Raw genomic sequence first — 24,334 nt, 5'->3', positions numbered from 1 at the left:
GGTCTCCAAAGAAGACAGTCTAAGGGTTTTACGAGTTGACATTGCTGAGGACTTAGAAGGTCCAGGACTAACACTGTCCTGTGTGAATAAACAGGAAATTTGGAGAATAGTGTCAACCCTTCAGAGGATAGTAAACTTCAACAAGATGGCAGGAACAATGACAGTATAAATTTATAAATACGCCTGGCCTGGTAACTGGGGGTGGGGTGGGGATTTAGGCATCATTTCGCTCGTGCAGCTGTTCCACTTCATTAGCTCTGCAGTCTAGACGGAATACAGTCATCTGGGAGCCGCAGAGGGGGAGCAGCTCCTTCCGCCAGCCACCTTCGTCTGTGCATGTTAATAGGGAGCCAGCCCTGAAGTCAGACGAAGCCTTGCTCTCAGAGTCCCAGGGAACCATGGCAGACTGGCACCTGCTCGCCTGACTCTGGAATCTCAGCCCATGGGCTCAGTGACCCACCACCAAGAAGCAATAAAACAGGCCCTATAGCCTGGCCTCATGAATATGTGGCATGGGACAGAAGTCACTCGCTTGTGATTTTCAAAACTCTCATTTCTCATCCGTCTAAAACTCCAGTTTGTAGTTAGGGACCCGTGTTAAGCCCCTGGGCCCTTTTTGATTTAACAGATGTGACTTAGCCCAGATTTTTACTCACGATGAAGCTCTGGCTCCAACATTTAAAATGAGACTTGGCTCAGCAATTGAAATTTGAGCTCTGTGTGATGTTCTAGAGCCAAAACTGGGAACAGGACCCCTCAAAATGAAATGGGTGGAGAAGGAGCTGTCGTTCTCTCTTTAGTGCCACCCTCATCCTCCACTGACATCAGAATAAGGGGGTGGGGGGAGCAGGAGGGCGTGGCGGTGCTGGCTCCCAGCTTCCTGCCCAGCCCTGTGCCAGCTCAGCTCTCTGCGGTGCTCTGCAGCCTGCAATGAGGAGCTGCAGGCCCTGTTCCTCCTTTTGCAATACTTCCAGCCCAGTTGCCATTTACCCTGCTCCTTCATTTACATTTCTGTGCAAAATGTCAGCCGCTCAACTGGAGCCCTGGGTGCCAGTGTTTGCCAGCCCCAGGCCTTTCATAGCCTTGAGGAAGGGGGGCCTTTGAAAGCCCTTCCCCAAGCCCTGCACAGCTGCGCCCTCAGGGTTGTGCAATACCAGCGGGCCTGCTGCTGGTGGGCGGCTCAGCACCACCCCGTGGCTGCCGGGGGAAATGGCAGGAGCGGTCACCATGGCAACCCTTTTGCTGCACGCTCACCCCAGGCTGGTTCTGGCACTGAGAACACCTGCATCATTTCAGTTAATTCTGCACATCGGCTCCTTCAGAATGGAACTTTCCCCACCCCAGGTGAACTGAAGAGAAAACAGACTTTGAGATAAATATCCTTGGTCCTCATTATTTGTGGAGTCCTTATTTGCAAAACCACCTCCTGACTGAAATTTTTTTATAACCCACAGATCGATACTCAAAGCTCTTTCCAGTCATCTGCAGATGTGGTCTGGATAGGGAAAAATATGAGTCCCCATGTTCACATCTCCAGCTGAGGCGATAAGGAAACTCTGCCCCTCTGCTTTGTAGGTCCATACTGGCAGCTGGAGTCCTTTGCAGAGTATAGTTAGTGCTTCGTATTTTCATATTTGTGCCTTTTTTTGGTGAGTTTGCTATTTAAAAATGGTCCCAAGCATAGTGCTCAAGTACTACTGCTGTTTGTATGCACAAGAAAGCCATAATGGATCTTAGGTGTGCTAGATAGGGCCTGAGTTATAGTATGTTGGTTATGAGTTAAGTGTTAAGCAAGTCTAGAATGTATACTAAATGCAGTGTCTCAATCAAAGACACAGATAAGACAAAGCTATTATGATCAGTTGGTGAAAATATTGTGACCCGAGTGTCACCGAAATCTCACTGAGCATTTCCTGTAGGAGCTAAAGTTCAACATGTGCTAATTTAATGTTTGCATCTACTTAACTTAAAAGATCATAATTGCCTCAAACAACAAGAATCTCCTGTAAACTGACAAAGATTACTGACTTGATAGTTAAATCAAACTTTTCATCCCAAAGTCTTGCTGTTTGACCTCTAGAATACTTCCCAGTTGCCTAATCTTGGTCAATAATTTAATCTCTGAAAGCTTCAGTTTCTCCCTCTGCGGTAGCACCTACCGCTTTGATGTTGGGGAGACTTAGTGAGACACTGTGGAAGGTATGTAGCTGGTACAGTTGCTGGCCTCTGCTGGCATCCACTGGGCACCAGCTGAGCTCTTCCTACCCATCTGCAGAGGCTCATGGGCGGTGAGTGGCCAGTTGCCGAGTACTTCTATGCAAGACTCCTCTTTGGAAGACTCCTGCCCCCAATGTGGCTTTCATTTCATAGCATACCATTTAAAACCCAAGGGCTTCTGAGTAGGCTGGAATTAAAAAGAGCTTAAGACAACCAACACCCTTTAAACATGTATTCCAGAATCAGTTTTTCTAGTGTAGCAGTGTCTGGGGCAAACATACTTTCTTTTTATTTGTATTCTGCTTCTATAATAGATTACTAAATTCATGTGTGTTACCTGCTGCCTTCCCCAATTAACTTTAAAACACTTTCCTCAGAGGCTGAACTCTTTGATGCTAGCTTTTGTGCTGAGAGGTTTGTTTTGCGACAGTATAAATAACTATAAAAGGTACTTGCAGTGTAACTTCTGAAAACATTGGGCACAAGCACTGTGGTACCTCCTAAGCATTGCTGTGATCATTCCTGTGCAGGAACCCAAAGTGTGGGCTGTCTGGTATTTGTTCGCTGGCTGGTACTTTTGAGGTAGATGTGAGATACCTTTCTTCTCTTGATCACTTGCAGATCGTTGTTTCTGTAAAACATAGGAGACATTGCACTGTCTCCTTTGAGAGAGGAAACTGTTGGCCATTTTCAGTCCCTTTCCATGTAGTTACAGGGAAATCCGGGTCTGAGTGAGGGCTGTCAGGGCTGGCCCAGGGCTGCCAGTTGAGTGGCAGAAGCATAACCGTTAAAGCTGCTCAGGCAGCTAGTACTGACCTTAGCACAAGCAGAAGAGATTAAGAGGCGAGCGAGGCACAGTGGTGTAGATTCCCCAGGCTCCCTTCCCACAGAGGAGCATGAGCTCACCTGTCTTGTTTACTCTCACCTGCAGTGTAGAGACTGTCTTCATATCCTGTAGGTTCCCTGTTCCTGAGAGAGCTTGCTGTTTTCTTTCAGCTGCTGTAACTCACCCTAGAAGGAAAATATGTTCTAACTTACAGTGCTGTCACTACAGTCAGCCCTGCATGCAGGTCATACCATAGGCATTGTGTATTCACCTAGGTCTAAAACCAGGGCAACCTAAGAGAACATGGCCAAGTCCTAAGGGCTGGGGCCTGCCTTTCCCCTGAAATTCCCCATGAAGGAGCAGTCCAGTAGCCAAACACATTTGCTGTCAGGTAGACACAATTCCAGTGGAGAAGACTGAGTTGTAGGCTGATTCCTGTGCAAATTCTGTCTGCTTTCGTAAGAATGTATCCACCTCACACTGTGAACAAAGATACCTCTAGGCTGTAAAACAATGCCACAAGCTCTGCAGGGGCCCCACTTGCATGTGGGCATTTTATGTGTGACTCTTAAGAAGTGGCCACTCTATATTCCATCTTATGGTCCAGCAATGTGTGGGAGTTCCCATTTCTCCACATCTGAGTAGGCAGCTGGGGCTGTCCTGCTTTTACTATAGCCATTCAAACGGGTTGGACCTGTTATGTCATTGTAGTATTAATTTCCACCTCCTTAATGAATAAACAGTATTAGATACATGCATAATTTTAAGATGTTGAGCATCTTTGCATCTGTGTATGGCCAATTAAGGATAACTTTGGGGCTGGGGAGATGGCTTAGTGGAATAAGTGCTTCCCTGGCAAGCGCAAGGGCCTGAGTTCATTTCCCAGTTCCGCAAAAAAAAAAAGGATAACTTTGGTGAACTGCCTATATATGCAAATCTCTTACCCATTTTATTATTATTATTAGGAGGTTTTCTTGTATTTTTAGGGAAGGGTCTACAGCATGTTCAGGGCCTCACTACTAGATTGAACTTGTAGTGATCTTCCTGTTTACAGCCTCCCAAGAGCTGGGATTATAAACGCGTGCCACCAGGCCCAGAATCCATTGCTGTCTCAGTGCGCCCCGGGGGCGGGGCTGGCACGGCAGGCCTGGGGATCAAACCCCCCACCCCGAACCTGCTTGCAGGCACATAATTCGCTGAGCTATTTGGCCAACCCTGTTTTGTTTTTTGAGACGGAGTCTCACTATGTACTTCAGCAGTGCCTCACTGGAGAGCCTAGACTGGCCTCCAGCTGGCAGTGACCCTCCTCCCAGATGCTTGGGTTTAGTTGTGCGCCCCCATACCTATCTTGTTCTGCCCATTTTTTGACCTGGTTGTTAATCTGTTTTATTGAGTGCTATTTGTTGACTACTAAAAACATAGGTTTTTTTTTTTTTTTTTTTTTTTGTAAATTCTAGCTATAAGTCTTCAATGAGATATATGCATGGGACATATTTTTTCCAGTGTGCTAATTGTGTTTCCAGTTTCTTCAAGGTATATTTTAACACCCAAAAGTTTTTAATTATGAAGTCATTTGTGATTTTTTTCTTTTCATACTAGCGGAACCGGGGATCGAACTCAGGGCCTTGCGCTTGCCAGGGAAGCGCTTATTCCACTGAGCCATCTCCCCTGCCCCTATCTTTTCAAGCTTTTAATATGGTATCTAAGATGTCACTGTTCTACCTAGGGTCTCAAAGATCTGTTTTATGTTTCTTTTAAAATTTGTGTCTCGGCACTCACACTTAAGGCTGTGGAATCCCCTTTTAAGTTGTTTTTTTATGTATAGTGTGAGGTAAGGACTTGGTGACCATTTGGCATGTGGATATCAAGTGCCCCAAATCTGTTACATACCACATAGATCCCTCTCTTGATCTCACCTCTGTTTTTCCTTACAGATCTGCAAAACTCCTGAGCCCAAAACAGCCTCGTACTGTAGCCCCTCTGTGCCCGTTCACTTCAACATCCAGCAGGACTGTGGCCACTTCGTTGCCTCCGTGCCTTCCAGCATGCTTACCTCCCCTGACATGACCAAGGATCCTCTGCCCGCTGCAGCCTCACAGCCCCCTGCCCAGGAGCAGGATTGCGTAGTGGTCATCACCCGAGAAGTGCCCTACCAGACAGCCTCAGACTTCGTGCGAGATTCAGCCGCTAGTCACCAGGCGGAGCCTGAGGCTTACGAGCGGCGTGTGTGCTTCCTACTTCTGCAGCTGTGCAATGGGCTGGAGCACCTCAAAGAGCACGGGGTCATCCATCGGGACCTGTGCCTGGAAAACCTGCTGCTGGTACACTGTAGCCCGCAGGCCTGCCCAGCATCCTGCCCTGCCACCCCCGCACTATCCACTGCCGCATCTGCCCGCCCCACCACTGTCCTCCCTTCCACCGTGACTCACAGCCCCCTTGCTGCCCCAACCTGTCAGGGAGCACCCAGTGAGAAGCACCTGCCCAGGCTCATCATCAGCAACTTCCTAAAGGCCAAGCAGAAGCCAGGATGTACCAGCAACCTGCAGCAGAAGAAGAGTCAGGCCCGGCTGGCCCCTGAGATCGTGTCTGCCTCCCAGTATCGCAAATTTGATGAGTTCCAGACTGGCATCCTCATTTATGAGCTGCTCCACCAGCCCAATCCATTTGAGGTGCGGGCCCAGCTGCGGGAGCAGGACTACCGGCGGGAGGACCTGCCCCCACTACCCACCCTGTCCCTTTACTCACCCGGCCTGCAGCAGCTTGCACACCTGCTCCTCGAGGCTGACCCCATCAAGCGCATCCGCATAGGGGAGGCCAAGCATGTGCTGCAGTGCTTGCTATGGGGGCCTCGGCGTGAGCTGGTGGAGCAGCCTGGCTCCTCGGAGGAGGTGCTGTGTGGCACGCTGCACAACTGGATGGACATGAAGCGGGCCTTGATGATGATGAAGTTTGCGGAGAAGGCAGTGGACCGCAGGCGGGGTGTGGAGTTGGAGGACTGGCTTTGCTGCCAGTACCTGGCAGCTGCGGAACCCGTGGGCCTCTTGCAGTCGCTGAAGCTCCTACAGCTTCTCTGAGCAAAGCCCTTCCCTGCACTGTGCTGCCCCCTTACACCCAGCCTAGGCCTTTGCCTTGCCCAGGGAAATGGTACAAATGACTGTCACTCTTGGATGTAATATATATAAAATATGTATAATATATATAAAAATGAAAGGCTGGGGATGTCACTGCCCACTGTGGTCACCTCTCCTCACCAGCCCCACTCCCCACAGATTTCTCCTGTGACTATGTACATTTGTGGCTCTGTGCAAGGTCTTAAGTACTGCCAACAGGATGGAGCCCAGTGTTCAGCCTCAGTGCCCCGCTGTGGAATCTCTTGCCAAATGGTTATTTAAAAAACAATAAAAAGCCCTATCAGCTCAAAAAAAAATTCTGTTGATGAGTCACATGGAAAGATTTTTTTTAAATTCCCGGTAGACTGGGTGTACCTATAGTGGATAAAAAAGAACCTAAATCTCTGCAGCAGGAGCCAGGGAAGGGCACAGGTGTACCAGCTCCCAGGAAAGGCTCTTGGGTTTACACTTCTCATGAGACAGAGCAGTGGTCCACATTGAGGCCTGAACATGTTGGTACTTATTCACCTTTCCAACTTCTTTTCCCACCCAGCAGCTTCCTAGTGAGAGTGCAGTCACAGGTGGTGTGATCCCAGTGGTTCAGAATTCAACCCCACTTCTCCAAATCTATTTCCAACCCGCTAAAGCTGGTCATTTTTAGTATTATCCAGAGATATGGACAGAAACACAATCCACCTGAGATACTTCAAATGAGAAGTCCTTCCTGGGAGACCATTTAAAAAGTAGGGGCAGCCTCAAGAAGACAAATGGGGCAAAGAAACAAAGACCAGCAGTGCAGACAGAGGCCACCTACAGGGGCTGATTGGGCAGAGGCCTCTGTACCCACTGATGCAAATGGGAGGATTATCTGTCCCCATACTTAAACCAGTGGGACAACACATAACAAGGGACCTGGGACAAGGAAAGGTCGTCCTAGGCAGGGGAAGCTGGTGAATGAATGTGGTCCCAGCAACCAGCCCACCATTCCCACTCTGCTGGATAATGCTAGGGTAAGAACCGGGCACAGGTGTACCAGCTCCTGGACCAGTACTTTCTCTGCTGTTGTCTTTTAGGTCTCCATTTTTCTCTTTCTGTCTCTGTCTGACTCTCTCTCTCTCCTTCCCTCCCTCCCTCCTTCCCTCTTTTCCCTCCCATCTTCCCCCTCCTCTCTTTCTGAGCCAAGTTCTCCTATGAAGTCCAAGTTGGACTTGCACTGACTTGTGTAGCCCAGGCTGCCCTTGAACATGGGATGATGATTCTCCCCCCTCAGCCTCCCAAGTGCTGGGATTACTGGCATGTACCACCATGCCTGTTGGAGGTCTCCATTTCTAAAACCTCATTTAATGGGCTTATTGTCACCTGCTACCTACTGAGACCAATATTTGTCCTCAAGCCTTCGAAAATGCACAAAGTAAATTGAGACAGCAGATCTTTCCTCTGGAAAACAAGACACGATGTAAGAAAAAAGAGCACTCATTTGAAGAAACAGCCCCAAGATCCTTGTATTTCTGCCCAGAGGGTGATCTTCCAAATACTGAACTGATTAATTTTTAACCTTGTTAATAGTTATCAACAATTTCAAACAAATGCAATGATCTTAGTAGATGTCCTAGAAATCCTGCAACGTGGTTAGCAACCAACCAGGCTGGGGCACTCCTCCAGGCCCCCTTCTGCATACTAATCCCAGTCCTTTTGCAAGCTGCACTTCCCCATTTCTTGTGAACACATCTCCACCTCCACGCACCGGTGGTGGAGACAGCACCTGGAGGCATGTTGGCAATTTCAGTTGCTGCTGGAGCGTTCAGGAACGAGCTGGCTGAAACCAGCGCCCTGCTGCCACCGCATACACAGAAAGCAAGCCTTCAAGCGCAGAAATCATAATTCACTGTCAGGTCTGTCTCGAGGGGGTATTATTTTGTCAGTCGCTGGGAATTTTCCAGACAAACCCGCCATCCTCCATTTGCTGTCTTTTGCTTTTTTTGTCCTTTCTCCTTTCAAATAAACAATGGAGAAGGAGGAAACAAACATTCTGCCCTGGGAAAGAAAGCACTGGCTCTTGGAAACGTGTCTCAAGAGGCGTATTTTTAATGCCTGAATTAATTGTATCTTTTTAATATTCCACCCACTTAGGAAAAAAGTGAGATCTTGCAAATGATTTTAAGAATTTTTTTTTTTAAAGCAGAAAGTGAGGTGGTGCAAGAAACTATAGCAAATAAACTCTGATTGAGATGAATGGGAGCAGGTTATTGACTTTTCCTGCTTGCCCACTAAACTGGAAAACAAGCAACTGGTTGCAAAATTCTTTTCTGTGTAACTTTAAGGTACCTTTCCTCAAGAGGGTCAAAGCTTTGCCCAGCCCTGATTCTAGAAGAAATTAGTCAAGGAGTCTTTATTTGAATGTATGCATAATGCCCTAATAGTTCAAAAGAAAAAAATATTTTATAAAATAAGCGATGTCTTATGTCTATGGCTCGTAAAATCTAAGTGTGGGAGGGCCAAACCTAGCTCCTTTAGGGCTTTTCTCTGGAGCAACTGCCACCCATTCATCCCTACATCTTGGCCTTTACCGAAAATGGTAAATCATGTGTCTACAAATACCTGGTATAGTAAAGAGCTTTAGTTACACACAATTCAAAAGTTCAGCGAAACTGGTCTTTTGTGAACTTGAATATCTTTTGTGAACTTGAATACAGCTGGGAGGTAAGTCTTTATCTCACAGCAAACTCCAGCACTAAAATTCAGCCCAGAAACCATAGGCCTGCTCTGCAGGCCTGAGGGTCGGAAATACTCGAAGCAAGGTTAAAGGACAGTCACACGCTCTGGCTGTCGAGTACCTCCACTAGTAGGGCACAGGCTTCAGATGTAATAAAAGGCCCTTACTTCCATCCCCAGCACCACCAAAAATAAATAACCAAAACATTTAATGCTTCTATGGTGCATTAATTTGTCCTTTATTCCTTGGCTTTAAATCCAACTACTGCTATTTAAATCTCCACCTTCTCTTCAGCTCTGAGTCAGATCAGCCGCATATCCTCTTGACATATGTATACTTTATTGTTAATGGAATTTTCCCATTTTCATGCCAATATATGGAAATTTTCTACTCCTAAATTCTTGCCTATAGGAATTAGGAAGTCTCACATCTAAATTTTTAATATACATGCTGACAGCAAGTGGGAACTCCTGGGGTAATTTATCATTACACATAGCTCAGCTCTAAGAAGACTGTGCTCTGGGGTACCACTTTATATAATGCTTATGTAACTTTTTAGTAGCTTAGAGTTGGAGAAAACTCTTGTGATGTACAGATATACACAAAACACAATGAAGATTTTGAAGAGGGAAGACAAGTTTCTTACTGATTTTTCCAATTTACTCTTTAAATACATAGCCAATAATTGGGGCAGCCCTTCTCTACTTTGCCCAGTATCTAAGTATCTTTGAAAGTCTTGTAAAAAATTCTTTCCCTGTGTGCTCTTATCCTCAGAATAAGGAAGAGAAAGCTGGCAGGACTGCAGTGGGGAGCAATCAGGGTGTGGCCATTAAAATGAAACCCTCACCAGGAGAGAGGGGCTCCAAGCGAGGGCATGAGGAAGCACCTAAAGCTGGGGCTTGCTATGCAGCCATTAAGATGCTGGAGGGGCAGTTTTTCCTTGGCAAGTGTGGCCTGGCACCATTTTCAAAGTTGATGGATGTGCAAAAATTAGATATGCAGTTGTCGCTGCTGCTAGGTTTCTCATTATCAGAAAAGCAGATTGCATCAGTCCTTTGTGCTCCAATTAGGCCTTTGTCCCTCCTGCTCTCATTTCCTGAGGCTCACTCAGGTTATCCTAGGTCTCGCCTTCAGTCTGCCCAGGCCCTTGCATTGTCCCTCCATGTGCTGGTCTCATCCTCCCAGGACAGTGGCGACCCTAACTCCTATTAGGGGTGTGGGGACGTTAATTGCTCTGGCTGCTTCTTGCTGAGAGGGGTCATGGGCAGGGCAGCAGTCAGGGCCACCACTTCAAGCTCTATACAGGGGGCTCTGTAGAAATCAGGAGGAGCACCATGGTGTGTTCATGCCGCCATCGGTCGCTGTCGAAAGAAGAAACAAGTTTGCGCAAGAAGTTGAGTCTAACAGCAGAAAATACAAGAAACTATCCTAGTATAATATAGAAGTTTTTTTCCCCTTAGTTTTATAATTTTAACCGAAGGCATCTTAATATCTTAAGAAAACCTTTTCATCTTGGACACAGAAAGCTTAACCTTTTCATCATAACTATTTTAAGTATATTTTAACAATATATTTAATCACATTTGTTGGGATGTTCCACCATAAGACTGCAAAAAAAATATTGGGAAGTCTCTATTATAAACTGTTAAGTTAGGTACAAATATTATATACAGTCAGGGCTGGGCCCTAATGAGAAGCAGTCCAGAGAAGAAAACAAATGTGGCTGGAGGTACAGCTGTTGGAAGCCAGGCCTCAGGAGAAAGAAGGAGTGACCAGGTGTCCATGCTCTCCCAAAGGATGAGTGATAACACCTGGCCTAATAATGAGTAGAAAGGTATCATCACCTCAGTGGCTGACCAAGACCCTCAGATTTATCCCCTCCTGAGGAGTCCCTTGTTCTTACCATGTACACTTGTGACATGATGTGCTCCCCACTGGATCAATGCTACCTAAGAGGCTATGATCTCACTGGTTGATCATGGCCTTAACCCAAGTTGTACTTGGGTGGTTGTACTCTATTAAACTTCCCCTAAAATGTGGGGTCATCAGCAACTCCAGAGGATCCTCCTCCCTCTCCCTCTCTTCTCCTCCTCCCTCTCCTCTCCCCTTCCCTCTCCACTTCCCCTCCCCCTCCCTCTCCTCTCCCCTTCCCTCTCCACTTCCCCTCCTCCTCCCTCTTCTCTCCCCTCCCCCTCTCCCTCTCCCTCCTCCCTTTCTCTCAGGAGCTGTATTTCCCTCTCAATAAATATTTCCTACTCTTAACCTCTGTTGTTCCCTAGAACTCATTCTTTGATTTTGGGGAACACAAACTCAGACTATTGGACCTCTAGTAGGTTGGGAATTATACTATTTCCCCTATATCAACTGGAGGACTATATCATTCCTATATCACTGTCAGTAGAACAAACTGAACAAATTATTTCAGGCAGCCACTGATTTTAGCCACAGAGAGGAGTTTTGCCCAGCAGTTTTTTAAGTACAAGTTGTCCCTACTTATTCATTTTAATAATTACTTTAGATGACTCATAAGAAACATATAACAGTTAACACAAATCATAACAGTTAATAAATCGTAACAGTTAACACAAACCACTCTTTTGACAGTTGTTCTTTTTATTAAATAATTATTAGCTCTAAGAAAAAGCTCTTGGTATTATGCACAGACAACAGAGGAGTTGTTTATATAAAAATTGTAGTATCAACAATTTTGATATTATCTTGATTGGCTAACAATCTGGATGGAAACACGTTGCCAACTTTACACACACCAACTGATTGATTGCTGTAGTGACTCCAATACAGAGAACAGTGGAGCAGCAATATCTCTCTGCTAAGTGTCTCTAATGCACTAGGCCCTGAGAGGGCTACAGCCCACCATTAAGCAATATGAACCAAAAAGTAAGGGCCAGCCAAATAGCTCAGTGGATTAAAGCGCCTGCAATCAGGTGCAGGGGCCAGGGGTTTGATCGTGGATCTGCCATGTCAATCCCACCCCCAGGGCACGCTGAGATGGCAATTGAGACTGGGTGTGGTGGTGCATGCCTGTAATCCCAGCTCTTGGGAGGCTGTAAACAGGCAGATCACTAGGAGTCCGATCTAGTAGTGAGATGCTGAACACCCTGTAGACCCTTCCCTAAAATAATATAAAAAAAAAAGTTCTTAAGCTAATATTGTGAGTGGCTACTTACTTATAAGCCAATGCAAGCAGAAATGTTGGAGAATAATACATACTGAAAAGACAAGGAAACTTACGAATTTAAATCATGTATAACTTTCCTGTTACCAGATTAAGGCCTTTCACTCCAAGTCCTGCGTAAGCCGCAAGCCTGTTAGCTCTCGTCCTGCAGTGTCTTGAGCTGGGCTCTCCCCAAACCCAGTATCATTGCTTCTTCACAGAAAGCCTAAAAAAGCCAGACACTTATAAGGTCAAAAATAAGAGGAAAAATAAAATTAATATGAGCTCAGAAACCAATAAAGCAGCTATAGGTGCCTTAATCAATTCAAGCTGATGAAAAAGAAACATAGAATACATGATTACTTTTAAATAATGTATTGGCCAAGTTGAACTATCATAATGTTATAATTTTGTTTTATAACTATAAATAGATAAGTCAGAACTTCTTAGGAGTTATCAATTAATGCTTTTTTAGGCAAATTATAAGAGATCTCATGTAATAACACTAATAACAGTCAGAAAGGGAGAGAGAGAGCAACACCCTCTACTACATTGTGAAAGCAAGGAGTGTTTAGGGAAGGGTTAGGTTGATGGTTCATCTTCATTTTGTAATAGCCATCACGAGGCTGCAGCCCCCTCAGGGCCTAGTGCATTAGAGACACTGTAGCAGAGAGATATTGCTGCTCCACTGTTCTCTGTATTGGAGTCACTACAGCAAACTGCTTTTGATAACACAGCCCATGGAGAAGGAATGGGAAAGCTCCTTTCAAGGCTCAGCATCTCTCCTCTGTAAGAAAGGCTGGGAGGAAAGGACATCTCCTTTCATTTTCTGTTGCTGTCTTCTCCACCTCTACCGTGACAGCAGGGGGGCGGATGGAGCGCCACTCTCCAAGTTCAGGGATATTATTTGCTCTAAGCCTTGACACATAGTCCCAGGAGGGGGCACCCAGAGCCAGAGCCTCTTGACAGATAAATGGGGTTTGTATTTAATGAATCTTGAGGGCTCCCAGAAGACTGAAAGCCCTTGAGGATGACTGTTGGCCCAACCTCCAGGAGAGAATAGTGGGGCCAAATGGCTATTGTCTAAGGAAGTGCCTCTTTCTCCTCTGGAGTCTGAAGGAAGTGGTTGAACAAGTTCTGAGACTACCCCCACCCCCAGCAGCACTGGAGGAGATGCCTGAGAAGGGTGAGGCTGGCTCCCAGCATGTTGGAATGGTGAAACGGACTGAGAGACTCTCTCTGAATTTCGACTTTTGTTCTAAGAAATTTTTTTCAGGGAATCTGAGGGATTATGTGCCAAGTATTAAACCTATAAAAGGTAGGGCACAGTTTGTGGCTCACATCCTGTTGCTGGCCCAGTAAGTCTACCAAAGCTTATTATTGAAAGACCTTTGTGGCTCTTGTCTTGGTCAAGGGAAGTTTATATTTGTAATCCCACAGATAAATTACTGGAATCCTGTCAAGTTAATTCTAAGCTACCACATCCAGTGCAACCCACAGCAAGAATAAAGACAATAAGGCATATGTGCAGTTTTGGGAAGCGAAGGGGCCCTGAGTCCAGCCACAACGATGGCTAGCCGGAACAAGGACCTCCACCCCAGGCTGAACCCAGATTTCATTCATTCATGAAGGAAGGAATGGCTTGAGAATGAGTGACTGTTAGAATGGCAGGAAGTAGGTGAGTGTTATAAGCTGCGCTAGGTAGGAGGCCTGCATTTTTCTCTGCAATATCCAGAAAGAAGAATACGTAAAGAGTAGTCTGCATTATACAACTGAGATAGCATCTAATGTTTTGGGGTCAGTGCTTTAGCTCTGATGTGTAATGTTCCGAATCACAGGAAGTCATAGCTTCTGTCTCAAGGCTCTATCCATCTGAAGAGTGGGGTCGGTCATATTACGGAAGAGAGAAAAGCCCAAATTTGTAGCTCAACTCCTAATGGAAGCGTAGGAAAGGGCTCTGATGGTGGTGTCTCAGGTTACCCTAAAAAGGGGATCCCTGGAGAGCACTGAAAGTTTACTTCTCACCTCATAGAGGAGTGCAGGCTAGGTGCATCAGGCAAGTAGAGGTTTCTCTGCTGGACACCCCATCAGGCTGCAGGGTCCAAGCTTCCACCAAAGACCTTTAAGCACCAACCAAAGAGTAGCACCATCCAGGGTCTCGCAATTGTCACCCCAATGGCACTAGTTCCATGCATCCAGAGATCTGCTTCTCAGAAGGAATCCCTCTTGTCTGGTCAACATTACCACTATCCCTAGGGATCAGCAGGGAATTAAGCAGGAGTTTGCAGAAGCTTATACCTGGCTGGCAATGCCCATTGTTTCATAAACTGTAAAATGGAGAGAAAAAAGAACATGTGTGCGATCTAGCCACTTACCTCTCTGTAGAGAAGCCTCCTGTTGGGACCAAAAATGTAACCAATTCCCTCCCTCCTGGAGCTCATCCTAAGGATATTGAAGAACAGAGGGACAGGATTACAGTGGGGAGTAAACTGGATGTGCTTATGAAGTACCTAAATCTAGGGGTGTACATGAAGTCATTGGTGTGCCACAGGGGCCGTTTGTCACCAGTTGTCTGGTGCTATTTTCACACTTGATGGATGTCCAAAAATGAAGGTGTGCAGTTACCACCGTTGCTGTGCTTCTCTTTGTCAGAAAGGTAGATTTTTGTTAGACTTTAGTCTTTTGTCATCAGATTAGGCCTTTGTCCCTCATGCTCTAATTTCCTGATGCTTACCCTGTTTATCCAAAGGCTTGCCTTGAGTTTCCTAGATCCCTATATATTGTCCTTTTATCTCTTGATCTTAATCTGAAGGTAAGCCTACTAAATCTAAGAGAAATAGATTTGCCATGTAAATCCACTAGTCATTTTTAATGAAGAGTAAAATGATGTCTTGATAAAAATAAAAACAAGGATAAAAGTTAGGGGGCTTAGCCATGGGGTGAATATCTTGATAAATTACTTTCTCATTTGCAGTACTAACTAATGTGGGAACAGGGGAGACCTGGGTGTAGATGCCTATGGAAGAAGACTTATGTGCTGAAAAAGTGGTTAGGAGACAGGTTTCAGGGCTGTGGGGAAGAGTCCAAATTAACCCTAAAATGATTTTGTCAGTTTAGGAGAATTTGAAATTGGGCCATAACTTTGAAGACCAACTTGGATGCTTGCCAGATCCTAGTACTTAGTCAACTCTGACCTGGATCTTTCCTCCCATGACTTGGCTTTATCCATTACAACCATATGGAGTTGGGAAAGCAAAGGCAAGTTCACTAGGTGTCTTAGTTACTCTTCTCTCATTGCTGGGACAAATACCCGACACCCAAAATGAAGGAAGGAAAGGTTTATTTAGCTCACAGTTACTCGAGGTTTCAGTCCATATTCAGCTGGGTCTAAGGCAGAGCAGCACATAGCAGAAAGCAACTTTTTATGGTGGCAGCAAAGAGCAAGAGTACAGGGAGGGGTAGCAGCAGTTCAAGTAGCTAACTTCTTTTCTTACATTGAAATGCAAATTACCTGCCCCAGAGCAGGTGCAGCATTCACACCCACAGTAATTAATCATAAACTCCAGAGGCCACCCCAAGACTACATGAGGCTTTGGGGGGACACCTATACACAAACCATAACACTAGGGATCTGTCTACATGGCAACAGGACAGCATGGATTATACAGTGGGATTTGAACACATAATTTTATCATCTTTTCTAAATGCTAGATTTAAGTCTTTCCACCACCTTTACCAGAGGGAGACTTTCTTAGGCATTGGCTGCACTTAAACTGTCAAGACTTGTGAGCTGAACTGTTATCCTTTAACCCATTCTACTGGCACATCGGAGGTGATGAGGCACAAAGAATGTGGAAGTCTAAGGAGGGAAAAAATGGAAGCACAAAATTCTGAGAGAAACTGCGTGCTTTTCCACACTCCTCACTCCAGCCCTGATAATGCCCCACAGCCCTGAAATCATTTGCTTCTGCCTGCCCATACACAGAAGGTGACGATTTTCTTCTCAAAAGCGTCCAGTGATGAAGAATCTATATCTGATGCTTTTTTTTTTTTTTCCCCTGCATGGGGTAGATTTCAACTTTAGATTAATAGATTTCAGAAGATTTTAAGAGCTATGCACTTTACATACTACTCCTACCAACATGTTGGTGTAGACAAGTTGTAATTTGCTCTTTCCTATCTCTGAGCCTGTTGATTTTATCTATACTAAATATGTAACACATAAAATGGCACCGAAAACTAATGCCATCCAAGAGGTGAACTCAGAGTGCTGTCACCCCCTCAGCCTTCCGCTCTGCTGTTTCCCTTTCTACTCGCGCCTGCCCTAGAATAAGCAAATGCTCTGACTTCTCTTCACCTGTCCTCTGTTGTGTTCCCACACAGAAGCAGACCCAAGAACACTCAGCTCTCCTTCCACATGGCTCCTGTGTGCTCAGATTCCCCCAACCAGGATTACAAGTACTTGGGGGAGGGGATCTTCACTGAGTATATAGAGACTTTTTCTTTCATTATTCCCTGAATGATACATATAACTATGGATATACTTTACATTATATTTAATATTATGACTAATTTGGTGATGATTGAAAGGATCTGGAAAGCTTGTGTAAGGTATATACAACGACTTTGCCGTTTCACATAAGCTTGGGGGTCCTGGAACAGTTCCAGACAGATATTGCAAAGTGCCTGTGTATGTCTTCTATCTTCTCCAGAAGGGAATACACTACATATGAAAGCAGTTTGCTTTTCAGGATCAGTCTTCCAAGAGGAAGTAACTTGATTTCTTCCTTAAGTCAGAGAATGACAAGGATTCATCTCTATTCCCAGGCCTTAGGTGTTTTCTGCTCTACCTAAGGATGTAGTGACTCACCATCTCAGAACTGCATTGGCGTCACTCTTTATCTGAAGTCTTAGGAGAACCTTTTCTTTTCTCCTCTCCTCCCCTCTTCCTCTCTTCTCCCCTCTTCTCCTCCCCCTCCCCCTCTCTCTTTTCTTTCTCCCTGTACAGGACAGACTGATAAGATCAGGACCTTTGCACTGAGCTACCTTTCAGACTATTTATTTTATGATCTTTAAATATTATTTTATTGATCCTTTACCACGCACAATTTATTCAAATTACATCCATTTGAAGTAGTACCATCACAGCTACAGATAAGGTCACTGGAACAAAGTTACTTACAAAACCCATCATAAGAGCTTTTTTTGTGTTTTATACATTATGTTACGTATTTTTTTTAAACTAGTGTATAAGACCAAACTAAGCAGACTAGTAGTAGGCCTACACCTAACATTGGAAGAAATATTTCCTTTTTATAAAACCATGTGCCCTGTAGGAAAAGGAATTCCTACATTTTAACAGTTTAGTCACTGGATTTCCTCTGCAGGCTTCTTCCTTCCAATCCTTTCTCCTGTCATATGCAAGTTGTCATCCATACAGTGAGTCCCTACTTCCTTTTGCCTGAAAACTAAAGCTTTAAATACTGCAATTCAACGTGTAAGTTTTCATGTAAGACAAAAACAAACAAACAAACAAAGAACCACCACCACCACAACAAAGAAAAACAAAAACAAGATAACATTCTTCAAAAATTTACAAACCAGCTAGAATATATTCTGGCAGTGTTTAGAGATGAATTGCCAGTTTCATTCACTACTGCTAAACAATGAAGATGTGAGCAGATTACATTATCAACTTAAGAGGATTTATGAGAGAGGATCTTGGCTAAATTGTCAAGCCTGGGCTCTAAGTTGTGACCCACTTGCCTCAGCCTCTCAGAGTGCACATACCACCCACGCCCTGCTGAGGATCCACTTACTTCTGTTAGAAGATAGCTTTTCTTTCTCTATGGTAATCTCGATACTTCTCAAAAGCCACAGTTGGCATTGACAGCAGAACCTAGAGTTCAGTGGTATCATTTTCCCTTGCTAGGGCTTGATGTGATGTTGCTAGTCCTTGTACTTCAAAGAAATTATATATATATATACACACGCGCACACACACACACACACACACACACAAACTCCGCATTAATCTTTTTCAGTACACCCAACCTTGTGATGATGGCCATTTCTCAGAAGCAAATCCTTGACAAGGACTGTTCAGGGGAGGCTTGTGACTCTGGGTGCTGGATGTTCAGTGGCTCCAGTGTGAGCATTTCTTTCCATGACTTTAGGGAGCTGCAATCTGAGCAACAAGGACTGCATTCATTGAAATCATTTATGAAACTTGGAGTTAACTAGAAACAAAAGCAGCCTGGTCCTGGCTGGGTCTGCCAAGACTCACACGCCGTTCCAAGTACCTGATGGAACAAGGATAGAGTGAAGGCGCTGGCTGGGTGTCGGCTGGCGGAACAACTCCCTGTGAAGACCAGAGTCCAGGAGGGAGGCAGGGTGGCAGCCGTGCTCCCAGCAGAGAGCACATACAGGGCCCAGCACAGAGTGAGCGCCTTCCTGGCACTGCCAGCTGGGCCCAGCAGCTGGAGTTGGCAGCCTCTTCCGGCTCTGAATCATGCATTTGATAGCAGCCCTCATCCTGCAGACAGGCTTCCCGGGCCAGCTGCAGGGCACTGGCTTATCACCTGACAGCCCCTTTGTTTCAACTCTGTAAAGGCCCGGTCCCTTGGAGACAGCACTGCAAGGGAGAAAAAAACCAAGGGCATTGTTTCACAGGGATGGCAGACATTTAAGTTCTTTTGGTGAGATAATCGTTTCTAAACAAGCCCTAGCTCCCAAGTATTCTTATAAAAGTGTTTTTTTTTTTTTTTTTTTGCCAGGGTACAGGTCTAGTGGAACTGCTGTCTAGCTGGCTGAGAGGGTAGGGGTGGGTGAGTCACATTCCAGGGGATGGGTCTTGTGAGGCTTGTGATTGCTCCTTTGTGACAATTCTACAGTTGCTAAGGAAGAAAGCAAGGGTTGGGAGAGAATACTTAATATTCCTGGAGTGAGGCTGCTTTGTTGAGAGCCCATGAACCCTGAGAAAGAAGGGCTCTGTGTGGTGTCTGGTGTCTGGAAATGGACACCACTCAGCCTAGTACACAGAAACCAATGTGACACCCGGGTCATTTGTCTAGCTTTCTTTTGCATACATTTGTGGTCTGCACACGCTGAAAGGAATTCATTAATATCAGCAACCTATCATTCAGAGATTCCCTAGACTCTATGTGCAGAAGGTTTTAGTTTGGTGTATAATAAAAAAATTGATGTAATAGTAAATGATTGAATAGTCTGTTTACCTGTCTTCTCTGTTTCAAAAGACTTAACGTGTCAATATTTTACATATTGCTTTATGTCTTACAACATTTCTCTGGTATATGGAGAAAGATAGTCAGATAATCTACCACTTAAGAGAAAATTAAGCTCTAGAAAGGTGAGTGGAAGTGCAGGATAAACCCAGCGTCAGGCTAAGGAGCACTGAAAGCACCGAAGTGCAGCTCAAGTCATGCCCACGAAAGCTAATCTCTTTCTGCTCTGTACTAACTTCTGAGTTCTTCTTAACCTAGGAGGAAGGTTCTTTCGAAAAAATTTTAGTATATTCTTTCTCATAAACTGTAAGTTCCTTAAGAGTAACAATCTCTTTTCCCATTCCATAGTACTTTGTGTTTGCATAGTAGGTGCTTAACAAATGTATTTACTTACAGAGTCCTCACTCTAGTCGTGATGGTTGACCCTGAATGTCCAAGATTGACTGAACAGAAGTCTGGGAGATTAGGAAAGCACACCTCTGTATCCGTCTGGGTAGGAGGAGGGCATAACTGTCAGGACTACATTGTGTCCCCAGCTTGCTCCTCCCTGGCTGTTTCTCTTCTCTCTGTTTCCCTAGCTGCCATAATGTGGACAGTTTCCTTCACTGCGCTCCTCTGTGATGATGCTCCTGCCTTGGAGGCAGGTTACCATGGACTGAGACCTCTGAAACCATGGGCCAAAATAAGTCTTTTCTCCTTGAGACTGTATGTGCCAGACATTCTGTCCCAGTGGTGCAAAATTAACCAATAGTTGGCAAAGCACTTTCATATGCTTTCGGTCACCAATGCCCTCTGAGGCCACATGACATCTCCATGTAAGAGCATAACAGTGACTCTTGGAGATGTTGAGTGACTTGCCAGAATATTCATGTGACTGTTAAGTGACAGGACTCAGACTATAAGTGAGGTCTTCTGGGTTCAAATTCAATGTCCCATCTGATAGGTTTTAGAGGTGGCAGCGATGGCAGTGCAGCAGAGAAGCAGAAATAGAGGGAGGGAAAGTCTTTATTAACTCTAAACATAAGGAGAGGACCAAGGAGAGGCAGGGAGATGGGCAGATCCTCTGACCTGAAACAGGGAGCCTGGACTTTATGGACTTTTGCCTGGGGTGGAGCTTGAGGGGTCAGTGATGTACAAGGAGCTGACTGGAGGCTCCCTTGTGTGGGCGGGAAAGGTCAAAGGAAGTTGTACCCAGGGCTGGAGTGGGGAAGAAGGAAGAAGTGGTCATTGGGAAGATAAGCCATATCAGAGGACCAACATAATAATTCAGCAATTCATACTAGGGCCATAATCTATCATTCCTATATTTTGGTTGTTATAAAAGGGGCGATGTGTCTCTTAGACTGCTTCCTGCTGAACTGGAGCGTCATCTTGGGGGTGAGGGGAGTTGACAGGATGAGGGTTTATGCCCATGTAGAAGTTAGTGCTAGGTCTCTCAGCTAAGACTAGTTTATCGTCAGTAAAAGCTCACATTGGAGACTGAAGAAAACCTGAGATGTCCAGCGAGACTCGGGACACTTGACAAAGGTGCCTCAATGTAGGCCATGGAACCCAAGCTCTGTTGTTTCTCTTCAGCGGCAAGACCGGGCAGGTCAAGTATTAATGGATCTGGCTGTAGCAAGGTTTCCTGTGAGGGCAGGGAATTGGAAGACTTACCCGCTCTCTGGTGAACAGGGCAGTCACATTTCCAGTGACCCTCCAAGCTTGTAGGTATTCTAGTGATGGTTGCAAGGTGGGGCAGGCACATGCCCAGTGTCCTTCTTCACTGCACTTGACTCGGGTGGCAGCATTGTTTAGGCTCAGCATTACCTTGTCAAGGTTGTGCTCTGATGGGAGTCTTGAGTGTCACAGCCAAAAGTTGACAGTGTGTATAGTTAAATTTTGGTCTCTATTATTGAAGACATGGAAAATTAGGTTAAGTACATTTTCCTGTGGAGTTTGAGGGCTGAGATTTGTCTTTTTAGCTTGGCATAAATGTCAGGAACAGACAGGGATATAAAATAGGAATTAATAATAATTCCTTTTTTTTTTTTAAAGGAGTATCCTGGTCTACATTAGTATACTTAGTTTGGAGCAACACACTTGATTACTAGAATTTTATCTGAGTATCACATACCTTGAAATATAAAGTATGATCAGAGAACTATTATTTCTTATCAACCATGGGCATTTTAGCAGTTAAACCCCTATAGATTGTTTGTTTTTGTTTTTGTTTTTGTTTTTGTTTTTGTGGAACTGGGGATTGAACTCAGGCCCTTACGCTTGTCAGGGAAGCGCTTATTTCATTGAGCCACCTCCCTGGCCACCCCTGTAGATTGTTAATGGACAACAGTTATATAATTTTGTAGAGATTATTTGACATCAATAGTCACACATAGCAGCATAACATAACAGTCATATAAAATTAGCATTTTGGTTTTGCATCTCTAAATGTACATAGGATACCTACCACATAAGTTTTAGTCTCTAAAACTTACATCTCTAAATCTAACAGCACATACATAGGATAAATATCACATAAATTTTAGTTAGAAAATTATCATTTGGCTAATGACCGCATGTTGGCTTGACAGGAACCTCTTACTATAAATACCTGGAGCATAAGAGAAAGGCATTTGTTTACATATGAAAAAAATTTATATTGTAGCATACAGTATTTTGGAAGCCATGAATATGTTTAATATATTAAGCATCTTTTATGAGAAAACCTTAAGTGAATTTTTGAGAAAACTTGTTCTTTTAACCAATGATCAAATTACTGGGGGCTTTCTATTAATGAACAAAGGTTGGCCACCCTCTATTCATCAATCAAGAGTTCTGTCCAACAATCTTTCTCCCTTTTAATGGTCTTTAATTATAAATTAATTTGGTATTACCTAAATCAGCTGGTAAGTCAAGAGAAAACATGCTTTTAAGTCTGTATTTCAAAGTTCAAATAAAAAGAACAGCTGTTAACATATAAACACATAAATACACATCACACAAATGAGCATCTACACAAAGTCAGAGTGCACTCAAATATTTTGACCAAATTAGATTATAATTTTTAAGTTTGTAATTATAAAAGACTAGTCAGAACTTTTGTAGGTCTATTTATAAAGATATCTTGTAAAAATTTGAAAAACACAAAAACCTCTTATTTATAATTAGTATATATCAAAGGAGAGCCCACAAGATGGGCTGGCCCATCATGTGATGAGGCACTAAAATGTGGTGCTTTAACATCACAAGAGACGTAACTGTAACCGGAAAATGGCAGTGACCAAGCATGTGGCTGGCACAGCAAGTCAGTGCACTAATGTCACAGGAGTGACCTTAGAGCGGGGTGGCTGGCCACACTTGGCACGTAAGATGGTGGGGGCTTGTCATGTGATGAGGCACCTCAAGCCAGCGTCCTGACGTCACAGGAGGAGCGACCTTACGGTGGCCGTAGATAGCCACATGGCACATAAAATGGCGGCGGCTCCTCACATGACAGAACTCCTCCAGTTGCCGCTCTGACCTCATGGGAGGAGCAGCCGCACAATGGCGGTGGGTAGCCACATGGCCCACGAGCCACAGGCTTTTAGAGCACTGGGAGGAGGTTGAGTCATGGGGGTGGACATGAAACGCGGGAGAAGAGGTGGAAGGAGAAAACGCTGGCGCCTGAGGTTTCAGTATGGAGGAGGAGAGAGAGGCAGCGGAATCCACGAGGGAACCGGAGGCAGAAGCAGAAGGCAGAGATGTTGCTGCCGAGGGTGGGGTAAGTAAAGGTGCAGTCGGAAGACACTGACAATAGGGTTTTGGGTGGAGAGAGAAGTACCGGCGGATATGGCAGGGGGGTAACAGGGAAGAAGGCGGGAAGGACGTGTTTTTAGAGTCAACAAAGGCTCTTAAGGGATTTGTAGCCATTTGCCGTTGCAATAATAGAATTTAAAAATTGGTCTTTTGGGTTAGAGATATCCTTGAAATCCGAGAGTGCTGAGGTTCTTTACTAGACAACCCGGCGGCGTGTGCTTTGGGGGATGGGAAGAGCGTTTCTCATGGTGGCTGAACTGACGCGAGCCAAAGATAAGGGCAAAAGCCCGACATCGCTGGCCACTAAAAAGCCGTCACTTTTTAGCCTGGCGTATGAGAGAGAGAGGCCAACATCCACTTCATCAGTCGTCGCTATTAGAAGTGGGGAGCCGGGGATCAGATGGCCGAGGAAGATGGGGGTGTCCCGACGTGAGCTCACGATTTTCGAGAGGAGAGGAAAATACGAGGCGGGATTCCCTGCGACGAGTCTTGGGGCTCACCTGGGTGGATTAAAATTGGCGTGTTGGATGCAAGCTGGTAACGGCAGGCAGGCGGCAGAGGCAAAAGCAGAAGCACAAGGCAGTTCGAAACCGGGGCAGGGGCAGGGCACGCCCTGGGAACCACACTACTCACTATTCCAGGTCACAGCACCAAAAATGACAGGTTTTAGCGGCAACAGCGATGGCGGCAATGATGGCGGCGCAGTAGAAAAGCAGAAATAGGGGGCCTGTGGTACAACTTCCTTTGACCTTTCCCGCCCACACAGGGAGCCTCCAATCAGCTCCTTACACATCACTAAACCCGCCCCTGAAGCTCCGCCCCTGGCAAAGTCCTTAAAGCCTCAGGCTCCCTGTCTCAGATCAGAGGCTCTGCCTATTTCCATGCTCTTCGTCCCCTCGGGCGTTTAGAATTAGTAAAGGCTTTCCCTCCCCCTATTTCTGCTTCTCTGCTGCGCTGCCACCACTGCCGCCATCGCTGTTGCTTCTAAAACCTATCAACATCTTGCGTGGCACACAGCACCCCGGATGTTTCTGGAAAGTGAAGCATAAGCAGTTATCCAGGGATTCACAAAGCCACTGTCCTCGAAGCTGCCATTGATTTTTCATACCTGGAGTGGCTTGTGGTATAAGAGCGACTGCACAGTGCGTCTTTGTTAGCATCACAAATTAAGTTCAAAGGAGCATTTACACACTCTTAGGCTTGTCATGTAAATGCTGCCTGCCTCTCTCAAATGGGTAGCCATGAGGTGAGTAGATGTAGCAGATTCACACT

General features: G+C 45.2%; 1 protein-coding gene across 2 annotated transcripts in view; it reads left to right on the top strand.

The window, feature by feature from the left end:
• Prag1 (PEAK1 related, kinase-activating pseudokinase 1) overlaps positions 1-6,458 on the top strand; it is a 54,951-nt gene extending 48,493 nt beyond the window's left edge. For both annotated transcript variants that reach the window (XM_004633281.2, XM_023717653.1), the window contains exon 6: positions 4,978-6,458. In XM_004633281.2, coding sequence (XP_004633338.1) covers positions 4,978-6,117 — 1,140 coding nt within the window. In that variant the 3' untranslated portion in view covers positions 6,118-6,458. The remainder of the gene's footprint in view (positions 1-4,977) is intronic.
• The last annotated feature ends 17,876 nt before the right edge of the window (positions 6,459-24,334 follow it).

This window comes from Octodon degus, unplaced genomic scaffold (genome assembly GCF_000260255.1).
Source record: "Octodon degus isolate 3935 unplaced genomic scaffold, OctDeg1.0 scaffold00053, whole genome shotgun sequence".
NCBI classification, from domain to species: Eukaryota; Metazoa; Chordata; class Mammalia; order Rodentia; family Octodontidae; genus Octodon; species Octodon degus.
The sequence above is the reverse complement of the archived record's forward strand: the minus strand, read 5'-3'. Positions and strand labels throughout refer to the sequence as shown.